The sequence below is a fragment of the Lepisosteus platostomus genome, chromosome 15 (genome assembly GCF_059453375.1).
Source record: "Lepisosteus platostomus isolate fLepPlt1 chromosome 15, fLepPlt1.hap1, whole genome shotgun sequence".
Classification (NCBI taxonomy): Eukaryota; Metazoa; Chordata; class Actinopteri; order Semionotiformes; family Lepisosteidae; genus Lepisosteus; species Lepisosteus platostomus.
The window spans coordinates 16,670,113-16,694,229 of record NC_142625.1 but is presented as its reverse complement, the minus strand read 5'-3'; the positions used below and the strand labels follow the sequence as shown (position 1 = coordinate 16,694,229).

At 38.2% G+C, this 24,117-nt stretch overlaps 1 protein-coding gene across 1 annotated transcript in view; it reads right to left on the bottom strand.

The window, feature by feature from the left end:
* Positions 1-2,719: 2,719 nt before the first annotated feature.
* Positions 2,720-24,117, bottom strand: part of tshz2 (teashirt zinc finger homeobox 2) — an 80,480-nt gene continuing 59,082 nt past the window's right edge. Inside the window, exon 2 of the mRNA XM_088607742.1 lies at positions 2,720-6,570. Coding sequence (XP_088463868.1) covers positions 3,518-6,570 — 3,053 coding nt within the window. The 3' untranslated portion in view covers positions 2,720-3,517. The remainder of the gene's footprint in view (positions 6,571-24,117) is intronic.

The window sequence follows — 24,117 nt, the reverse complement described above, 5'->3', positions numbered from 1 at the left end:
ATTTTAATAGCAATGTGAATCATCCTTTGAAAGTAAATTTATATTGTAGATCTGAATATGAATGAGCCCACATGCCATTCATTTTTCAGCAGAAGGTCAATGTCAGGTGCCAGTATTTCAAACCTATAGCAATGTGCATGAATATATTTTTCATAAAACACAGTATTTTGTTTTTCTGGATTACACTGGAGATGGGTGTCTTCATAGCTGTCTTACTGTTAGATCTCCACTCCTTAATGCAGTTCTTAATGCAGACACTGATTTTAGTCCCATGGTCTTCAGTTACTGTACTTCTTGCTCATTATGTAAAGAATTCTGTTATTTTTGAATAGTGCTGTGGGTACATCTGGCACAAAAAGTGTTTGAAAACACACACCATCCACATTAGCAGCCTTTCTTTGCAACAACCAAATAGAATGATGACAAGAAACTAAGAAATGCTGCATTGCCTGAATCTCTGCATCTCTTTGTAAATACTTTATTTGATTTGTGTCCTGCAAGTAAAATATATGCTTGGGTTTGTAATAAAAATAAATGACCATTTATGATATTGAAAATCTAGTTTTGGATTTCTTAAAGAAGTAAAGCTTTAAAGAGATATTTAAGAGCGCAGCAGGAAGCACTATTTTTTATCAGCACATATCAGTGCTTTGCATATTGCTTTTTTATTTTAATTAAACATAGCTAGGACTGAATTTGCTGCAATGTTCGGCTGTTTCTCAGATCACGCAGCCTCTTTTCTTTAAAATAGTTGATACCCTAAAACGTAACGGCTTGCCAGACAAATCAAGTTCCCTTAGCTAAAGCCAAGGCCTAAATAATTTATAGCCTTAATCTGCTCAGCGAGGTGTGCGGTCTATGACAGTAATTATAAATGCAAGGAGAAATTATAGCTGAATACTTTAACTGCATTAGGAGCCATCTGATGAACAATCATGATTGCCTGCTCATTTTCAACAATAGAGGGCAAGTTGGTGTCAGAATATTCAAATCTCCATGGTGCTAGTCTGCTTTTCTCCATTTACCATCAAATGTCAGTTGCCTGTTATAAAACAGAGATGTGATGGGTAGTGGTAATTGAAGACTTGATTGCATGAAAAAAAAAGATGAAATAGCATTAAATGTTTATGAATTTGGAAGGCAATTATTTTTTAATAGCTTTGACGAAAAAAAGAAATACGTTTTTAACTGTTGTTGTCATCCTGCGACAGTACATCTTTCCCCCTTAAAAAAAATTGAAATATGTTATCTGAGTCCTACATGATTGAAGAGGTTTAACCAAGCAATCTGCAGATAAAGGATAAAAAAAATGCTAATAGTGAAACTCCTGTTTGCCATTAATACCTTAATGGTTTGAAGCACATGTAGCTACAGAATCTATATATATCTGTGAATATTTTGATTTTCCAAATATCTGCTTGTCTGATTACCAGTCCAGAAGGAACTATAAATAACTATAAGTAAGTCTTTTGAGGCAATTCAATTGTATTCCAAATTTCAACTGTACTCCACTAAGAAGACATCTAAAAAATGGCAAAACTTAGCATTTAACAAAATGTAAAAAAAAAACATTAGAAATTATTTTTTTCTTCTCATTCAGTCCATTAAAAACAGACATGCACCGTCATCCAAGATCATTAAATGTGCTAATGTGAGGCTCCAAAACACAGAGAACATGCCAGTTAAAATGTTTGCAGCATCCTTGTTTCTTTTGAATCAAATCCTGTCATGATAACACCTAATTAGGGTGAAAATTGCTAAAATGTAGTCAGAGAAACTAACTTTGATAGCTGGATGTTGTGTGTATATCCCTGGTTTGATTCTTTAAAAAAAATGCCATTAATTTGCATGTATTTAACTCCATGGATTTTAAATGAGTTACGAGGACTCTGGGGGTGCAGGGAATGTGGGGGGAGCTATCATCTGAGGCCTCTTCAGCATACTTTTTCATTAATGTTGTGTTTGCTGATGAATTCCTTGACTTGCTCTATGATCAATATTGCATGTGGCAAGGCACGGTTTTATTAATTTATCATGTTAAAAACAGTTTTAAAATGGTTATATATTGCAATTCTTAATTTTTCCATTAAGTTGGTTGTCCTTGTGGAAAGAGTTGACTTGAGGAATTGTCCTATGAATTTACCCAATGCTATCATGTATCCCACTCCAACCATCCATCCATTATCTAAAGACTGCTTCTTCCAGACAAGGGTTATGGCAACTTGGAGTCTATTCCAGAGGTACATGTATGGTACCTAAAGTGTCTGTTCATTCCTGCTTGCTTCTTACTCAGCTCCCTTTTGACAGGAGCAATCATAGGCCATGTCAGCAGATTTTAAATCCTTCCTGCCATTCAAGCAAAAGGGAAAATGATCACTGTCCCTGTGCTTGCTACCTGAGATCTTTCTGTGCAGGTATCAGGTGTTTGTGTTTCTGGTATGGAGATGTGAGATGTGAAGATACACGTTTTGGTCACCTTTCATTTTCAAAAACAGGACTGGGTGTCTCACTGCCATCTTTCCGAACACCCCTCAACCGTCATATGAATGAGGATAAAACAGTTGACTGAATGAAGGTGTGCTTTTTTAGGTCTTGCTGCATAGTCGCGGAAAAGAAAAACCTTTGGACTTCTTGGTAGATCTTCTGTGCGACAAAGGTTTTTATCTGCAAACAGGGCATTCATTGCTGCAATGAACAATAGTCTTGGAATGAAAGCAAATTCTTAGAAAATGTTAACGCTTTATTTGTATCAGTACAAAAAGTGCAGGTTTCATTTGTTTCAGTATGTTCTTTTAACATGAAACTCAACACTATTTTCGTTCTACAGTATGTACATTTATCAAGGACGCCATTATTTCCAGCCCGTCTAAAACTGTAAGATCATGTACAGCATCTAAGCCTAAACTGGTGATGAAACATTTATTAAAGTGCTTTTTTAATGTTCTATCATTGCAACACAATATATTTTTACAGAGCAATATACTGTACATTTCTGTTAACTCAAAATGTGCCAACAGGTTTATCAATCTACCCATCAGAACATCTGAGTAAAAATGCAGGTGTCTGGTGATCTGAATTAAATTACAATAAATGCATTAATCATTTCTTTTTTTTTCTTAAAAGTAATAAAATTAAAACCTGGCATATCATACAAATAAATAGTAGTCGTAGCCAATGCTATTGCATGCAAACATCAGCAATTATGTTTCAAGCAGTAATATGTTTCATTACTGGTGATGCGTTTGGACAGGGTGCAAAATAATTTTTTAAAAATCAGCTATTGAGTCCCTGAACCAACAGAGTTTTGTAGGTTTTTTATTTATGCAAGTCCAGCCAGTGGATCCGTGTCTGTGTTTTATTAAAAATACAAGTTTCCAAAATGGATGATCCTACGTAATGCTACTTGAAACATAAGAAAAATCAGACCTTGTGAAGAAGAAAAGCAAAGCAACAACAGCAATTACAGTAAAGAAAAAGGAGTAGAAACCTTTGCTTTTTTTAAAACTTACTGACAATGTTATTCTTTATCCATCTCAACAAACTGTGAATGGTTCTCAGGGGATTTGCTGTGAGTTTTACTTAAGTGAAGTTTTACAGCGTGGTTGCTGGCAAAAGTCCGACTGCACAGTTTACATTTGAACTTGGAGTCACCCTCTTCATCCACGGACAGCCCTTCGATTGCCTTCGCGCCTATGGCCTTTGGCAGTTCAGGCTCGACCTTTGTCTGCTGTTCTATTGGAAATTTATTCATATCTTTAATCTGGAAGCCTAGGTGGGATTCCAAGTGGTTGATGAATGCCGAAGGTGTCCTGAACTGAGATGCACAGTCATTGCAGTAAAAGATGGGATGCCCAGTGTCCATGTTCTTCAGGAACTTGGTCCCTCCGGTTTTTCGTAGCTGATATTTGACGTTTGCCAGCCAGTGGCTAATTGTGGTCATGGAAAGCCCTGTGAACTTGGAGATATGCATGCGTTCCTGAGGACCCAGATCAGACAGTAGGTACTTGCCTTCGGATGTCTGAAAGAGACTGGAGGCGAACTGAGCTTGCAGGATGAGGAGGTGTTGAGGATTCCAGTTCGACTGCCGCCCCTTTCTCTTGTGTACTGAGTACACCTCTGCTGATACGTCCTCAAAGCGTCTCACATCTGTTTCAAGTTTCATGGAAGGCATCCTTGAAGGCATTGGAGGTTTTGGCGTCGTGGCTTTTGGAAGAACCTTGACCATGTCAGCAATGTCAGACAGGGCATGTTTTTGGGGCACTGGAGTGCAAGATTGAACCCGGGAGGTGGCCTGCGTTTTGCTGCTCTTCGACTTTGTCAAGTCAATGGGCTGGTCATTGCTCTCGAACAGAAAGGAGCTGTTAAGACTGCTGGCTCTGGGGGGGACGAGTGCCAAGGCAGGTTTCTCCAAGCTTCTGCTCAGTTTGGAGAACATGGCTTGAGTACTTGCAGTGAGTGTGGCCTCAGGTCGGGGATGAGAGGGCTTATTAGCTTTTCCCAGATGATTGTTCAAAACAGACTGCAAAGCACTTAGTGGGTTTACGCCAAGCATCTCAGGAGAGTCATTGATAAGTGCTGACACATTGCCACCTCCATTGCTAGCAGGAGGGCTGGGTGATTTCTTGTTTCCCTCTGAGAAATCTGGAGTGAGGTTCCTCTTCATTGTTTCAGTACTATCTTTCACACTGTCCTTATCTGCCTGTGTAGAAACAGAAGATTCGTTCTGGACATCACTCTCAGCAGGGGCTTTCTGGTCAGGTGTTCCAATTTGGGCCTCCTTATCATCAGATGGGCTGCTCTGTTCTTTTTTGATTTCCACATTATGGAGATGACCTGCAAAAGACTCGATACCTGGGGCGGCCTGATAAAATTTCCCTTTTGGGGCTATTGGCCTCAACCTGTTGTTGAATGCCTGCTTCAGTTGTATTGGCTGAGAGACTGGAAGGTTGGAGTTCTTCATCACTCCAGAAAGCTGGTATGCAGCATGAATGCTGGGATAGGCACTCCAGCTAGGTGTCCCAGTCTGAGCTTTATTGATTGCTGAGGCAACTGTATTGGCCAAAGACTTCAATATATCACCTCCTCCTTCAGATTCTTGTTCAAGGTCTTCTTCTCGCAGGTAAGGGTACTTAAAAGATGCTTCCCCTGATTTTTGTTCCCCAGTTTCCTGTTTGCCATCTTTCCCATCCTTTTCTTCTGTCTTGTTGCCTGTTGTCTCTGGTCCTTTTTCTTTCTGGATCTCGGTCTCTCCCAATTCAAAGCTTTTTGGTGATGCTTTTGCACCCTCAGGATCAGACTGAGTCTCATTTACTGGGGGCTCTGCAAGAGACTGCATCTTTTCTACGGCCAGGGGATCAAGGGCTAATTGCTTGCCCTTTTTGGAAGCCGAACTTGTAACTTTGATAAAGTGGCCTGTAACCATCATGTGAGTGGTCAGCTGCTGCAGAGTGTCATGTGAGCTCCCACATTCCATGCACTTTAAAATTTGAGATTTGCATGTCTCAAACTGCCAGGTATAGCTAGCACCATTCTGATATCCATACCGGTTGTGGGAATTGTGAAAGCCTGATGCTCTAGAGTCAGTATATCCAGAAATCCCTGTGGTAGAATCAGGTGAACATGGCCTAGTGGCTTCATAAGCCCGTTTCTTTGCTGGGGGGACTATTTTGGATGCAATAACAGGAATGGGTTCTTTCAAAGGCACTTTTTGGTAATGCTTAGTTTTTATCATGTGGACGCTTAAGTCTTGGAGGGAGTCAAAAGAGTGACCACAAAACATGCACTTGAGAACTTTCTGAGCATCTTCCTTCCCTTCCATGTCTTGCAGGTTCCTTTTCCTTGTCTTGGAGCAGGATGTGGAGGCATTGCCATGTCTGTTGTGGTTGTCATCTTGATAATGCCCGCTCTTGTTCATGTGCACTGTCAGCTCCACCAGAGTGTCATAGGCCGCACTGCACTCCCTGCACCGGAAACGACTAGCCCCAGTGAAAACCGTCCCGCACGTTTTACTGTTTTGCCTGTATAAATGGACAGAGCTGAAAAGGTTTGGCTTGGAGGCAGGCTTTGGAGAAAGAGTTTGTTGCAGGGTTTTTGAGAGAGCGTCTTGGTGCCAGTCAAAGTCACTCTTGGTGCTGCCATTGGTGCTGTCACAGCTCCCTTTGCCAGAGTTGGCACCCACCTTCAGATCCAGCCCAATTCCTGACCAGTAGGAATCTGAGAGGAAGTTGGCATAGGCTGCTCTCATTTTTTCCAAGCTATTTTGCATCTCATCTTTGAGTTTCAGACTCTTGGTGTCCTCGTCCTTCTGGCTTCCTGATGGGGAGATGCTCTTGAAGTCGGACAGCCGGTCACTGGCATCACTGAGACGAGATTCTAACTCGGCTTCCTGATTGGAGGCAGCGCTCACTGGCGAGTTCTGGTAGCTGTAACTGCTTTTGTTATCGGTCTCCTTTTCCTCGGGCTCTTCTGCGCTGGCTTTGTCATGGCACTTCTCTTCAGGCGGAGAGTCATTTTCTCCTTCGTCCCCCGCAGAAGTCTCTCTGAGATTGATATCTTCCTCTGGCACGTACACTGAGAAAGAGATGAAAAATAAGCAGTATGTTAACAATTTATATCTCTTACCAGCAATGCTTGTAGCATCAACACATTTTGAGAGAGGAACAGACTCAAAGAGAATGGGAAAGAGGTGGATAGCTCTCTTCCTGTATTGCACTAGAACAAAGGCTTCCACAACTTCTATGCAAAGGGAAGACACCTGGTTTGTTAAATAAAGCACAAGCCTAATCAGTGTAATTTGATAGTTAAATGATGTGATTTGGTGTGTCATTGAACCTATGAGACGTAGAATGACAAGGTCTTTTTTCAAACCAAATGCTCTACAAACCTAACTGGATAATAAAATAATACATAGTTTACACCCTAAATTAGTCTCAGAAATTATTTAATATTATGTTTAAGATAATGGCATAAAACTAATGACATTAAGGTTACTAATTTAAAAGTATTTTTAGGACAGCTTGGAACCCAACTCAATTTTCCATAAGTCCCTTCTAGATGGAGTAGATGGATTACTGGTACACTCCTCTTTCAGGAATCTACCCTTTCACGTGATCAGGGTGCAACATATTCGTAATGCACAAAACAGCCAAGCTATTTAAACAAGGTAAAAAAACCAATATGGAACAGATGGAAAATTAGTAAAAAAAAAAATGAAAGGAAGCTTCTGAAAACTTGTTCCGAAATGAATTCCAACCCATTTTGAGCATGTGTTATTGCGCCTCCAACTGAAATTCCATCCCTTTTATATTAGTTTCTTCATATGTACAGCACGCACACATGCATACATTGTTTTATAGTAGAAGGCCCAAGCTATTTCTTCCATTTCTGAAATCTAAAACGCTTTGCACAGTGCTAATCCTATCATGAAACCTTTTAGGCTTGGAAGGCAGTCAAAGTCTTATTAGGAATCAAATAGAAGGATTTGCTTAGTGCTTCTCCTTGTAAACGAGAGAGTCCTGCAGGATCATTTGATTCATGACAGGCCACTGACTGAGCCAAAGGTTTTCCCTTTTCGTCTAGACATGTTTACAGCAAACGTGGGCCTGTGAGTGACAAAGGGGAATGGATTCCTCTCATGGTTTGCTAAGCATCATTGCAAATGACCCTATCCAGAGATCTGAATGCTTGAACTGAAAATAATGGGAATATTATATTCTCCTCTGTATAGGGTAGTTTCACGTCCAGGCATCCTAATATAATTTTGAAAAAACTTGTACCTCAGCAGCTGCATTCAGTATCTTTGCACCAATGTCGAAAACAACCTGAAGTGATATGATGATGCATTATTAATAAATGACACGCCTCTATTGTACTGTGTATCCACTTCTCTACAAACTGTCTGTGAAAACCAGAGGTAATTTAGAGATGCTTAAAGATGACAGTTTGGGAAAACTGTCGTTATTTGCTTGCACAGTAAAAAAATAAATATAAGAACAGCTGTCTCTCTCATTATGTCTTCATATTAAAAAATAGTATCCAGCTGTGGAACATTTCAGTGACCATGAGGCAACATTTTAGTATACTGCATTATAAAAAGAGATAAATATAAATATGTGTGTTAAGAACATTATAAGAATGTGCTCATAAATATATGAGTTAAGAACATTACTATGTAACAGCATGTAGGGAATTTGGATGGAAATATGTCTGTTTTTGCAAGTTTAAACCAAATATCAGAGAAATCAATAATAAATCTGCAAGGAGTCTTTTTTCAAAATGTATTTCCTTTATATTTTCATTCATTGGCACAAATAACAGGTTTTGAAATAGTTTATTAAAGTAAGTTACATTACAAACTGTAGTAAAGTAGATCTGACTATAGAGAATTATGCTATACAGTGAGAGAACAGTTGTGTTGTTCTCTGCAAGTTGTGTTGCAGAGTTTAGTAAATTGGTCATCTTCAAGATTTGAACTGAAAAGTTCTGGATATTGGATAATATACCAAAGGGTTCTTTACTTGTCTATATCTAACATAAGTCATCATTACAAAAATTGTCAAAATTGTGAAAACAGCTTCAATGCTGCCGATCAAAAGCATAAATTATTTACAATTTTAAAAGATTGAAAGAAGTTCTTAATCTCTAATCTTCCTCTCAGTTCAACTGTTCATGGGACACAGATATTATCAAAGTACTTAACTGGTAATTAAATAACAATTTTTGACAAGCCAGCCCCCTCATTTCAATGTGAGTACTGGGTAAATCCAAAGATACGCTAAAACCTAAGTAATTATTGTGTTTCAAAGCTCTGCACCATGCCTTAAGACAGTCAAAGTATTGCAGGTGATTTCTCCTTAATAGTTGCTTTTGCACCTGCACTGATGTACAGTAACTCAGACTATTATGTCAACATACTACAGAATAACTGTACCACTCAGTATACACTATAATACACAATTTTGTGAAGAACTGAATTGTATAGAGCACTCTTGTTATTCTGGGTTGTAATCTTCTAAATTCCTATTATTTTGATTATTTGGATCTGTGCTGTGAGTCCTTCTAATTCATATCAACAATAAATATAAGAACAGCACAAAGTGCACAAAGATTATAGTATAGTCAGTAAAGTAGTTATGCTTGAAGATGATAAGAGTTCAAGACTGGACGGACAACTGACAGATGGTTTTTAATGTAGGCGAGTGCAGAGAGTTACAAAGAGGTAGCAAAACATAAAATACAAGTAAAAGAATGGAAATACTGAGCAATCTGTGAGACACTTGTTACCTTGTAAGCAATACAGAGAAGAAATAAAGCTGGCAAAGGGAATATTAAGATAATTAAAACCGAACTTCTATCAAGGGAAACCATGTTAAAATCGTGCAAAGCACTATTCCGGTCTCATTTAGAATACTGTATATATTTGGCCTCCATGTTACAAGAAAGCTATTGCTGCTCTGGAATCAGTCCAGAGAAAAGCATCCAGGTCTGTTCCAGGGCTCAAAGGAATGGCCTATCCTGACAGCCTGAAAGAGCTGAATCGTTTTAGTCTTGGACAGAAAAGACCAAGAGAGGGCCTGATTCAAGTATTCAAAATTCTCAAAGTCAGCTCTATTGACCACGAAACATGAATCAGAGTACACAGATGGAAACTACAGGGAAGTACATTTAAAGTACTTTTTATTCAAAGGTTTGTTGGACCCTGGAACAATCTACCCAGTCAATATTGTTGATGCTGATATGCTTAGATCCTTCAGAAAATGGCAAGGTGAGACCCTTAGATCCATTAACTACTAGCATTCAAAATTTAGTAGGGGCTAAATTGCCTACTCTGGTTTTTAACCTCTCTGAAAGTATATTCTTGGTTTCTTAATATTGGAGAAAGCTTAAGTTTCTCAATGAATCCCAGGGCATAGCTTTGAGATAGGCTGCCTCTGGAAATATTAGAAATGGTTGATGGCAGGGGTTTAATTACAAAAAAGTATATAATGGTTAAAAATAACATCTTCCCTGTTCTGAGCACTCTTTCAAGAGTTTCTCTTCCATTTTTAAAAGTTCCATTTTTAAGTTGGAGGTACTTGCTGGATAAACTGACAGTGCAGGTTTATAGCTGTATACCGCACAGTCCAAACTGCTTTCACTTCAACAACCGATGGTTTAAAATAAGAATTTTATCAATATTTCACAAGTGCCTAAGGACAAACTCTGCCGAAAGGCTGGCAGCTAATGGCAGAAGATGCAAAGGATTCACTGGTTTAAAACAAACATGGAAATAAAACCTGGGCTATAAGAAGCATGGCAGTGCTGCAGCAAGCTCAGTGACCTTGTTATGCCGAGAGAGAGAATTTCAAATTATAAATTACAATGGGTAGAGTTTCAGAAAACCATGTATACTTCCATAATGCCTTGCAGCCTGCAGGACTATTCGACCATTTTCTAACCTTATCAGTGGCTCATTTGATGTCATATATACATACAGAAAGACAGCACCCACCAACTCCCAACCCCATAAAATAAGGTTTTCATTTGCTGAATACCGCTGGCTACTGTACATGTCATGTTTTATTGATTGTCTTCTTTTGCAGTTCCGTTGTCTTCAGGAACACTGCAGCCCTGTTGCAAGTCAAAAAAGGCAGCAGGGCTTGTGACTGGCACAACCAATAAAGGAGTTCAGAAACTGCTGGTTTGACCCTGGGCTAAAAATGAAAGAAGATGCATACTATTAACAGATTATGGAGGTGGAAGATGATGGATTTCAGCTTCGATCAATAGAAAACGAACCGCCACATACTCAAAAGTACCCCAAATATATATATAGTTCATTTACATGACCAGGACTTTGAAAAACAATGTTTTCAGCAAAACAATGCCTTCACCCGAGTTTAATAAACTATTGAGCATGGGCATATATATAGGACTATTAAGGTGATGCCGATCAAAACAGACAACAAAATGAGACACATACCACTACTGATGCAATTAAACAAGTACTCATGAGGAATTACATTTAGTAAAAATAGAATAAACGCAATTAGGATGTTTGACAATATCTTTACCAGAAGCTAATGTTGTGTTTTCAATGTGCATAATAATAACTGTCAATTAAAACAAAAGAAGGGATTACATTGAGCATTGAATTGTGTTCACTTAGGTTTCACGAGTTTTAGATTTCACATTGTGTGGACCCATTTGACGGGTTAAATGTACGTTTTTCTAAACTAACCTGAGATGTAGAAGAAAACAGATGGGGCTGTTTGAAAAATCTGATCTCATTGACTGTGCTTCTCAAGAGCTGTAGTTCTAAGATAAAGTAGTTCTGAGAGTATTAGTTGCAGTTGTAAGGGAGAGACCACAGTGCTCCTCTTTCAGTAGCCTAGGAGAAATCCTTCAGACAGTTAGTGCTACTTAAAGGCTGGAAAAAATGTTTTTTTTTATTTTTCCTAGTAAGTGCATGGAATAGGGTTTAAAAAATGCCCAGCAAATGATATTAGACGTATTTCAAGATTTCAAGGTCTATCCATTCATTTTCAATAACTTGAAACTCACATTCAGGGGCTCAATGAGCAATGATGTGATCTAGATGGGATACACTAACAGATCAGTCCATCAAACGTCTAGTAAAATGTCTAACTTAAAACTATTTTTTAAAGACAACTTGGTCTTAAGATCCACTTAAAAATGCATAATTGAAAACAGAAGAATATACTGTAATCACTGATGATTTTTATCCTGGTGGAATTATTTAGATAGTTTGAATAGTATCCAACTATTGTTTCTGGCTCTGGAGGAGAAAAGACAGCATTGTGAGTACCTACAATTTTTTCTTTTACTACCACTGGACTAAAAAAAACTTTCTGAGAATACATCCTCCCTTTAGCTCTTAGCTCTGGGATCTGATACCCTGAATTAATCAAATGAAAACCTCCAATTAACCTCCGGGCAAGGATCATGCCAAATACCCACATGACTAGTTACACTTCTCAAAGTATTTGTAATGGAGAACTTGTGTTTGCCAGCTCTGATTTTGTGCCAAACAGCATGAGCCTTCAGTGCATCAGCAGATGCATGTAGCAGAGTAACTGAAGAAGCCACTTTAAGCCTGCCTGTGAGGCATTCTGCTTACAGGCAGATGAAGGTGCTGCACAATGCATTATAACACAATGCAAGTACAATGGCACACTTATGCTGCATAATCATAATCATATAGCACAAGGTAATGTATGTTCTGAATTTGTAAACATATCAATAGGGCAAGTAACCATTGCAACAAAAAGAATATAAGATTCATTTATAAAATACAAAGATAAAATTAATCTGCCGTGAACAAGGTTTAAGGCAATAATTTCCAGTCTTGCTTAGAGGGTTTAAACATCCTTGATACTGTAGCAGTTTTATTTTACCTGACATTATCTACTGTGCAGTCTAACATACTTCATATCTATGAATAAACTACGACAAGTCCTAAAAATTATGAACATATGTTAATGTGATCCTATGAATGATTTTAAAAAAGCACACATCGTTTTTTTAATCTTTCTTTTCTTTCCTTGACAAACAATCATGCCTGGTGTGCTGTAAGAATAATGTTGTCTTTGTTATTAAAGTCCAGTAAATACAGCTTTCAACCTAACTAGGCTTACAAAATGGGAGGACGGCACGCCAAAACAGAGATTTAGCATGTCATAAAACCTTGTAAAGCCTCCAATCTGTGTCACTGCAAATTTATATCTTTTGACAGGGATATGCAAAGGTCAGAAAACCTAGGGTGTCTATCATAAATCAGCGACTTGAAATGTTTATAACATTAATCCGTTACAACAGCCTCTGATTTCTGGCACATCAGATTCTCAATTTCTCATAAAAATAGTCAGATGTAGGTGCTGAGAAAATTGTGCACAACTGTTTTTTTTTATTACAGTTCTTTCAGCACGTTCTTCTGGGAAGGTTTTATAATGTTTATGGAGAAATTGACAAATCTTTCTTGTCCAAAATATCTTTCATGGTTTTTTTTTCAACGGAAACACACATAATTGTTAAAAGTACACATTTTAAAAAGCATTTTAAAATGTTGTATTCAGCTTATTAAACTCAAAGCCCTAATATTTTCATTTTTTAGAAAACTGAAACAGATACACCTAACAGATACACAATATTTGCCATGGGTGCAATTCATTAGCTTTCTTGAAGTTGTTTGCTTTTAGTTTAGCTATGGAAGAAATATAAGCTTATTCTACTTTTCAACCCACAGATTTGCAAAAAGCTTAGTCCAAATATTAGATCTCTTAGTAGAAGCTTCTGGTTTATCTGTGAGAAACTACGCATATCGGATACCTCAGATTTTCCATGATTTAACGAGGAGTGTCACCTTTGACCTCAGGGGAATTAGGGCAGTGCTTGCCTTCCAAAAACAAAGTGACTTAAAGTCAGGTGTATCGGCCAGCAGATCTGGATCAAATAAAACAGGAATTGGCAGTTTCTGGACATAACAAAACTCCAGGAAAGGGCGGGATGTGAAACATTTCTTACCCAGTGCTTCATTAGCAAAAAAAAAAAGATAAGTTGATGATCTGTCATCAGCATATTCCTTTATATGCCTCAACTCTTTCCCCGCTGTACAAAGCTACTTGCAACATTTCCTGTTACTATACAAGCTCCCTAGAGCAGTGCGTATCTATCCACATTTGAAAGGTAGAAAGAGTTCACGTTGGTCACATTCAAATTTACACATTATTATTTGTAGTATTTCAAAAGCATTCTAAGCATAGATTTCAAAGCAACATGTTGCCATGTGTTATTAGTTTGGAAAACAAATCACCAATTCATTTTAATCACAATGCACTAGTCAGCATTTGTCAAATGCAGAGTCAAAAAGCTTATCAATGTCATCTACTGCAGGCATAGTTTTGCTGATATCATGCTCTGTGCATTCTTGACCACAACAGAAAATGTACAATAAACATATAAGGGTGAAAATTACGTACCCTACTTGAGCTCAGACCTTGGCACATTAAGATTCTGTTAATGAATGTCTCAGCATTTGAAAAGGCTCTTGCTATGGTATTTTCAGGTAATTAAAGTCATATTGCCACTGGGCTCAAATCAACTTCAAGAGAAGACAATGTTCAGATGAGCTTCTGCAGGGTGCAGAAGTGTCAGTTGACAGATACCCTTGGGGTAGTCAGGCACATGGTGGAAAAAAGGAAAAGATAAATTCTTATGTTTATTGCTATTGTGGCAGAATGAAAAAGAAAATAATATACTTTACCACTAAACATATCTTTAACTCCTGAGTCGCACTGCCAGATTGTGTTTTCACAATCCAGTCCAGGAAAAAAAAAAAGATGTACACTGCTGAAATAGCACAGTACTGATGTACACAGATGTGGATTTCGTTTCATTATGTTAGTTCAGAATGAATTGTCATAATCTCCAAACTTTTCTCAAATCTGAAAACCTCTCCCAGATATGATCTGCTGATTTTATTTGTGATTCCCGTTTGGGAGGGGATGAGGCAGTGGAGGTTTAGGGGGCATAATTGGTTTGATCCCATCTGTGCACCTACCCAGCTGCAATTCAGGCACAATATTTTCATTCAGCACAAAGACATTCATTTTATCATGACAAGCAGGCTTAACTGATAAATGAGTGAGAACAACTATCTGCTAATACGCCTGTAGATTGAATATTAAAAGGGCTAATTCAAACTAAAGAAATATCAGCAGAACTATTTTTCTTCTTTTTTTTCCCCACTGCAGGTTTTCCATTGATTTGACATGTAAAACAGCGAAGCTTCGGGTTAGAAAGAAAACAGCTGCATTTTTTTCCTGCCCTTTGCGTTCTAGAGAGGCAACTCTATCTCTCTCAGGGATGGGAAAATTCATAGGTGCCAGTGACAGGTCTGTGCCCCCTCTTCCCCTGTTCTCTTGTTGTCTCAAGCTACAGTTCTCAAGTGTACAAATCAATATCTTTTTTGCTTCCCATTGATTGCCTGGCAATGGAGTCAGGCTAACCAGGACTGTTATGACATTTCTAGATTTCCTCCTGTCCTTGGAACAATCAATTACATGCACGTGGCAATCAAAACCTCTTCACAAAATGAACCTGCTCTGTGACATTTTCATCTTCCGGATTTATACTGCGCTTAAGATGCATATTGCGTCCGTGTCTCCTCGCCTGATGCAAAGCGAGCCACTCAGGTATCGACAAAGTATGCAGGAAGCAGGCTCTGCAAAGTGGAATTTTTCTTTTTAGTTGGGACTTATACTGTCATAATTTTCACAAATCTGTTCTTGATGAGTCACACTACTGGAAACAAACCTAGTGAATTCCATGACATGCATGCGCAAAGAAGTGAATCTGAAATGTTGCAGATTTATTTTACACTTTTTTTAAAAGGGCCTAAAATTCCTTTCACTGTATGAAGGACTCAGGAATCCAAAAGAAACACTTATACAGCAGGCTCCGTTACTGAGACAGTAACAGAGTTGTCTGCTTATGTCCCAAATACTGCTGATGAAGGGTCCTGACTACATCTCAGTGTTGTTTGTAGTTTCCCCTGAGGTCCATGATGGATGACTACTGCTGCCACCAAAGTTAAACTGCACCACCCCCTCAATCAGGTGGTAGAGGCGTGGACTTTTCAGACCAGCCATATGTGTAAAGCAAAACAAAGAAACCTTGTATTGGTCTTCGTGTCCTTGAATCCTCTTTTCATTTCTCAGCGTGAGATTGTGTAGAAACCCAACCATTTAGAACATAAAAGCACAAGGGAGGAAATTGTCCCATCTTGCTCATTTGTTGGTTTGCTGCTTATTGATGTGAGGATCTCATTCAGCCCTTTCGTTCATAAGGAATCTACTTCAAAACTTTCCATTCTCGATCCCAAATAAATTTCTTCTGGAGTTTTCTACCCCATCCGCCATACATTATTTTGATTCAGGTGACCTGAGGCTGAGTAGCATGGTGGTTCACACTGCTGCCTCTTGGGTCTTGTGTTCAGAGTTGGCTTGGGGGGCCTGCTGTGAGGCGTTTTCATGTTCACCCATTTCTGCGTGGCTTTTCTCAAACTGCTTTGCTTTCCTCCTACAGACCAGAGACATGCTGACCTGGTTAATCGGCGGCTCCAAATTGTCCCAGAACGTGTGTGTGTCCTGACATCCCATACAGAGAGGAGCCCCGCCTTGCAACCCCCGCTTGCTGGGTTAGACTCCAGCTCACCACAACCCTCTTAGGATAAAGTGGTTACTAGAAATGGAAGATGAGTGATATTTAGCTAGGTTACTAATCATAATTATACAGGAGTAGGTTGGTAATGTAATGCATTGACTGTTCTCAGTTTGTTTTGTTCCTTTTTAAGTAAATATAGATGTTACCTTTAAAATGCTCTGCTCGGTCCTTGAAACAAATGTTACCTTCCAAGTGAAGGACTGACAAATGATTACTGTAATGTGCTTCTAAAAACATTTAGGCAGCAGTATAACAGACAAGAGGTCATAAAAGCTCTCCTGTACTTGTTGCAGTTATAGAACATGTGTCAAAACATGCATGTTCCCAAAACTTGCACCACATTATGCCACGATGTAATGTACACTCCTTGAGGTACTCGACCCAGAAGAACTTTGCGAGTGGAGATTTGGAGACGTTGGCGATTTAAAAAAATCCATCTTAAGGTAACATCTGACACCCAGAAGACACTCCAGTGAGATTCTGACTTTAAATGCTTAATTAGATACTCTAAATGCTGCACGCCAATAATGAGCCCCAGGCTTCTAAAGGCTTTGTAAACACTTCCCTTTGTAGTTCTCTTGTGTTAAGAAGGAATGGCTCCTGAAGTTGGGGATGCTGTCTGCAGCTTAAAATAAAGGCATAATAGTCCAATTAATGCCGCAATTGCCACAGGCTAATGGACATTAGGGAATCTCAACCCTTGTTCCACATTCAACAATTTTAATAGTCTACAGAGAACTAATTTTGTCCTCTAGTTTTTTTTTTTTAAGTCCTTAATTGGCTTGTTGTGTTTCATACGGAAATGATGCAAACTTCTGAAGAGAGTTCAATTAGAAGTCTGGGGATTTTTTGTTCTTCCCTCTCCGTATTTGTTTGCTTATGTCATCTGTTTTTTTTTCTTCTAATTTCAAACTATGTCATTATTTTTAACTAAATATAAACAGGGCTGTAATTCACAGGACAAAAGTGTCAGCCGGCGTGGGTGGATTAGAAAAGTAGCAAAGCATACAGTGCCTAAAGAGCGCGGAGTGTTTTTAAGGATTTTGATTCCGGATTTGTTTAAGTGTTGCATCCATGCCATACTAATAGAAAATTTCACTCAGGGGCTGCTGTCAGTTTTATGCATGAAGGGGGATGCTACTAAAAGCGCATTACTTCCTTCACTAAACAGGACCAAGTCAAGCAGATAATGCTTTCCTTTTATACACCCACATGTACAAGATTTAATATTTTAATACAATCTTACAAATTTAGCTTTATTTTACTTTTTACACTTAAATAAGAATTAATCAGTGTAGGCAAGGTTTTCAAGTTAGCACTGGATTGGGCCATGACATGTTCTGATTATGCTACAGCTTGCAGACTCATGCTGTCTCAATAATGTTTTCAGTACAAGACGAGATGATAACCTTGTAGGTTTTTGCTTCTTCTGTCACTTAGCCAGGACACAGCTTTTCACATGGATTAACTTACCGAGAAAGAAACTCAGAATTCAGGGTCTCCTAAGTAAAAAAATAAGATTATCCAACTTTGCCCACTGTAGATATTGAATTCTCAATTACAAAAATATTACTTTAGTGCACTGCAATGCATGCTGTTTACTCACACTCTTGTGCTTAATAAAAGCATATGGTCCAACTTAAATAGTGCTCTGGTATTAAATAATGCCTAATGCTCTGGAGGGAGGGGTACTATACTTTGTGAAATCTGGAATGCATAATTTACATTAAGGGGTACTGGGGCACAGTGTTAGGGTTGATTAGCATTTTCACAACTGTGGGTCACAGACCTCTGATTTCTGTTCGTATCTCTTATGACTAAAATGTAATATTTCAATAGGCATTGTTTTAATACTTTGTACATACCGTAACTTCCCAACCTTGCTATGATCTCATGGAAATTATTAGGCTTAGCTTTTTTCCAGTCTTCTTTGAACAAGGGCAGCAGTCAAGAACAGTTACTTTAGAGGGCAACTTCAGGTGCTCTTAGTTTAAGTATTAAATGTGCTGCAAACTCTTATCTGTCTGACTGTCGTAAGTGCATGACTAATTTGGTAAAGAGCTGTTTATTTTAGAACTGCGTGTTCTAAAAGGTCTATTTTTCAGAATCTATTTTAGAAGAACAGTACATAGACTATTATAGAGACTCGGGTTCAGAGGTGGGCCAGAGCATTCCAGAACTATCTATAGGAATATAACTGGGGTGAAATGTTTCCAAAATTGATTTTTCAACATCAGAGAAGTAATTTATTGATATTGGGAAAGTACTGAAAATCCAACATAATGTTGTTACAAATAAAAACATTTGATTAACGTTAAATACAAGTTAAATGCCTAATGTAACAGTACAAAGTCTATTTTCTAAGAAAGCACTAAGCTCTTCAAATAGCAATCAAATGTTCAGCTGTATAAACTGTATAGATATAGTATACGCTGTTAATCACCTTAACAGAATTTAAGAAAGGAAGTCAATGCCCCATTTTTCATCCTATGTTCTTCATGTGTTATGATGACAAAGCACAATTACTAAAGAGATTGTAGGCTGTGGCCTTTTTTTTTCAGTGCGATTTTTTACCAATAATCATCCAGTGGCTTTCATAGATGATATTAGTTGGTATCATCCATATGACTTCAGATCTTCAGGCAGACCTCGAACCCATGATTAATTCTTGCTGAAATCAAATGAATCATTCTAGGCTGAAATTCTATGAATCGCAGAAACATGATTTTCTGATTCACAGAAAAATTACTACAATAAAATAATGATTTTAATAGATTTTCTTACAAGCAGAAAGTGAACTGTAATATCTAAAAAATAAAAAATGAACATCTGAACTTCATGCCAAAGGGATACAAATAGTTCTATACTGTCACTATGCCCCTAGCTCAGAACAGGAGTGGCCACTGACCACACAGAGATTTTCCTTTCTAGATATGTCCACTTCCACACTGATGAATCAGTCTGCATTTCTCAGAAGAAATACAATATATGCGCAAACCTGATAGTGAGAATAACCTGTCTGACAGGCTTCAGCAGGATTGAAGAAGAACCGACGCTTGGGCACACTGCAGTTTGTTCCCAATAACTGCAATAATATTGGCTAAGAAAGCAATTTGCGACCTCTAAGATTTGCATTTTGTACAGCAATTTTGTTTGATGTACTGTATTTCGATAACACAAAGAAGTTGGTAGGGCCTCATAAAGGCCTTTTTATGAATCAAACCATTTACAAGGGTGAGCTTCTCTTCACAAAAATAATTGTGGCCATTAATTCTACAAGACCATTTACAGTCTCTCTCTAAACTCAACTTAACAATCATGTTCATTATGTCTAAAATTTGCTTGAAAGTAAATTAGGTCTGTGAAAGTTAAAAGGGTTACAAATGGTAATTCCTTGTCTAAAACTGGAATGATAAAATTTGGATTTATTAAGCTGAAAATAAAAGTTGACTTAAGAAACGCCTTCTCTAAACTCTTCAGTGATTCCAGTTGTTGTCTGTCTAAACTCCTCTTGTTCTCCCCAGTGCTTCAGCTGCCTGATGCTGGTAGTAAGTTTCATGATGTCATGGAACAGGGCTGCTCTTTTGATGGCTGCTAGAAGCTTCTGCTCTGAGACACATCACTCATGTGCAAACCTAATAGGAACTGAACAGCAAGAGAGGCTTGCAATCTGCACTCAAGCTCATAAGTCATCACTTTGCAAACGCTGTTTGAGACTTGCACTTTTTTACCATGCCTGGTCTAACATGCTGGAATCCAGGCACGATTGTTCACACAAAAGGACATCCCTGTAAATTCAATAGTAATATTCAATTACTGACCTATAAAAAGCTACTGTACAAGGCAAACTGTCCATAAAATCACCAGCATTATGAACGTCCTTCACCCAAAGGGTTGATATTTGTTTGCTCTCAGGACTTTGCATTTTATGTGTGCCTCCACCCATTGACAGAATTGTTTTCTAGGTAACAGACATAACAGAATAAAACATTCACCTTATTGGGTTGTCCAACACGGGAACTGGAGCATTTATCAACACCTAGACGGATAATTAAGACCGACTGAATTTGTTCAGTGATTCTGAATGTTCATTCATGCACCCGTTTTGGAATTATTTGTACTGTCAGCCCCCTCCTAGCGTCATGTCTTTTGCCATTCTGGAACAATTAGGACAAATCAAAGACTGGATAAATCTGTGTTGCAATGCAGATAACTGATGCATACTATATTACAAACTGATGCAATTACAGCAAGCGAATGCATTTGTTACTAGGGAAAATATTGCTAAGTCTTACTGCAACAAGTCTGTTTCTTGGATTGATTTTCTTTCTAATACAGCTCTCTTGGCTTTTTGATTATAAGCTGATGATTGGCTTTGTTTATAGAGGGATAAAAGTAGCTCAAGGTAAAGTGTTTAAGCTGGCAGATTTCAATTTTGTAACATTGCTGCACATAACAATATGAATCACTCAAGTTTATATTTGATAAACTGCTGAAAACAGGATTTTTGCTGCTCTTCACTACCTGCCACGGATACTGTGCCATATATCTTTATGTCTCTACAGTACATTTTTTGGAAATAGGCATTTCGTTTTGGCATCACATTAACTCATAAGAAAAGGTGTTGCAAAAATCTAGGCTAGTGGTAATGCCCTGAGGATCACCAGAGGAAATATGCTGAGTCATCACACTGTTAAAAAAGGAATGTGATTATCAGGTGTTTTCATTTCAGCATCATGGAACTGGGGCAAGGTTGTCTCTGAAAGACGCAAAGACACATAAAAACTCTGCTGTCTTGTATCTAGGAAAATTGTATTTGCAACCAACAGCATATAGTTTGCCAAACACATTTTAAGTTGTGACATATGTATTTCAAGTTTACCTTGAAATATTAGATAGAAGTTTGAGAGCATAATATTGTTCCTTGTTAGTCTATAGTGGTGGCCTTTTTATATAAATTATTAAAATGAAATATGTAAAACCAAAATTATAAGTCTGCGCTTGAAAAAAAAACGCATATGAAAAATGCACTACAGTAATGCAGGGGTCTAAACAGTGTCACCTCGTGACTTTAAGGAATAGGAATGAATTCTTTCCCAAGATATTGAAGAAAAATACTAAAGACAGAGAAACAATAGTGATGACAGAAGGCAGAGCCAATTGCCTCGGGGATGAATTTAATTATTTTGATGAGAACCACATTTCACAGTACAAAACAAAGAAATAAATCTAGTCTACGGCAAATTTATTCTGCTTCCCCACTAAACTTCTCACTCTTGCTTTCAAAACTGCTGTCCGTTAAACAAAAAACAGCGCATACCTTTCTAATCTCGTATTTACTTTTCTTTTTTCCTCCAAAATGTTTAAAGATTGGCTTCATAACTCTTTTGAGAACAAGGTCTTTTCTCATTGAACATAAATGTGGATTTTACATTTGCCTCTTCTTTTACAGTCTTTTTCTTGCTTATATCATATAATAGGCTCTTTCTTTTTTCTAGAACAGCATTTTTAGTATTATATTACATCTGAATATGGTGAACAGCATTATTGCAGAATGAAGAAGAAAATTATTTCTGATGCTTGATATGTAGAATGTAAAGATTTTGCGTGCTATATTTTTAGAGATATTATGAGTAGCATCTTACGCGTCTTAAATGAGGACTGGTTGACTTAATGTGGTTTCCACTCTGTAGACTTAAGGAACGCAGTTCAATCTTATTTATATTTATATCTACAAGAATTATATATTTATATATCTTATATATTTACAAGAATTAAGTCTCACATATCTGACAGTTTCACCATTGGAAACCCCTGTGGTCCCCATTGACCATCAATACATTACAAGACACCTGGACGCTACAGTGGGATGGGGTTAGAGTTACCACCTCACAACTCCTGAGAATTAAGTTCAATTCTGACCCAGCCTCCTTGTGGGTGGAGTTTGCAAGTTCTCCCTGTAATCTTATGGGTTGTAATTTTGATTCTTCTCACAGTCCAAAGGCATGGTGCCTGGGTTACCCAGCATCTTTGAATGGTTCCCCTGTATGTTTGTGTGCCCTGTGATGTACTTGGTGCCACTGCCTGGCAGGTTGGGCTCCAGCTCACTGTACCCTAGTGTTGAACTGCGTGGTTATTGAACATAAATGGATGAACATGTTTCAGGGAACTAGAAGAGGATTCAGGCAGGCCCTGGATGTCTCCATCAGTAAATGTGCTCCCTCAGAGCACACTTTGGGCCCCCAGACCCAAACATCTCTGCTTGGGTCAGCTCACCAGGACTGTGACCCGGATTCCCAAAGCAGCATAGTTGTGTTTGTGTCAGGGTGCTAACTGACCAGGCTCCTCCTGATTTCATACAAACAGTGACTCCTACGTCCTGCCTCATAACTTCAGGCTTGTAGCATCACCAAGGCTCCTGTGTTCAGGGAAAGATGCACCACTCCTTCAATCAGCTCTCCTGTCAGACACTGTGGAGCCTCCAGCTTGTCACAAGATAAGTTAATGAAAATCCTTAACACGTTGGATGGGTATGTAATCCAAAAATAACTGGTAATTTAATTATTCTTTCCAAAAAAGTGGACACTAGTGTAAAAATCTGGAAAATATTTCCAAATGATTTGAAAAACACATATTGCTCTTCACCTGAAGGATCTAAATCTAAATAAATATTTGTTTGTTTTACGTTTACATCACGGTTATGGCACATGAAACTTTAACTTTAAGTACCGCATGTATGCCTGACTTAGATGTGCTGTGATGAATGAATTCAAGAACCTACTGTCACTTAAGATCAGATCTTTGTCTAGGAGCAGTGCTGGGAAAATGGTATTGCTAAGCATTTCAACAGTGACCCAAAAATATAACATCAATTGTACCCCTTTTTCTTAGAGGCTTTGTCCACTAAGGAGTGATCTGCTAATACTATGCAGTATTCAGAATTGATACACTGAAGACTCTGTGAAGCACTGATTTTTGTCCTTAAGTGGATTCTTAATAATCAAAAGCTTTCCTTAAGATATAGAAAACAGAAAGTTTAAGTCATTTAATGGTGTTCTAATGCACAATAGATTATACAGTACCCCAAATTCAGTTTTCAAAAATGTAACTTTTATGCAAGCTACTATATAATACTGCCTACATGTAAACCACCTTTAATTCGTCCTGATGCCAGTACAAAATTGAAATTTGAATTTGATGGGGCTTAATATGCCATTTGTGAACATGGCTGCTCAACATACTGAAGTGTTGTCCAGTTTTATATATATGGATAATTTCCAGGACCTAAGTGGTTATGACATATGACTAATCTACCACTCATATCCGATACATCTATAAAATTACACATGAATAAAAATAATTTGCAGAACTCAGTGAAGTGAGTTTTTCTGGGAAAAAAAAAAACCTCCAAATATTTAATCGGCCTTCACAGAAAACACAGATGAATAAAAGAGAGACCTGCTTTATAGATGTAGCCTTCCACTGCAACGGTCATTTTTCCTTGCACCTACACGAAGCCAGCGTGGATTCATCTTTGTTTCTGCAAAGCTCGTGACACAGTTCTTCAGAACAGCATGATAAGGTCTGATAGTTGGTTTCTGCAGAATAGCAGTTTACCCCACATTCAACCTTATCAGAGAAGAACCCATCATCTTACTGTATGCCACTCATTCAGCATTACATATTGGAGCTGACCAGTCAAGCAAACGAGGCACACTAATAAAAGAACATCTTGCTTCAGTTCAAATTTCCCTGATTGAATGTCAGTCAGGAATGTTAGCGTGGCAGAGGAAACTGAGGCTATAGTTAAAAGGAGCACTGTCTGCACCGATAAGTGCTTTTGTTCACATTTTTTCAAGATAAGTTCCCACAGCCTTACAATGCAGACCAATGCTG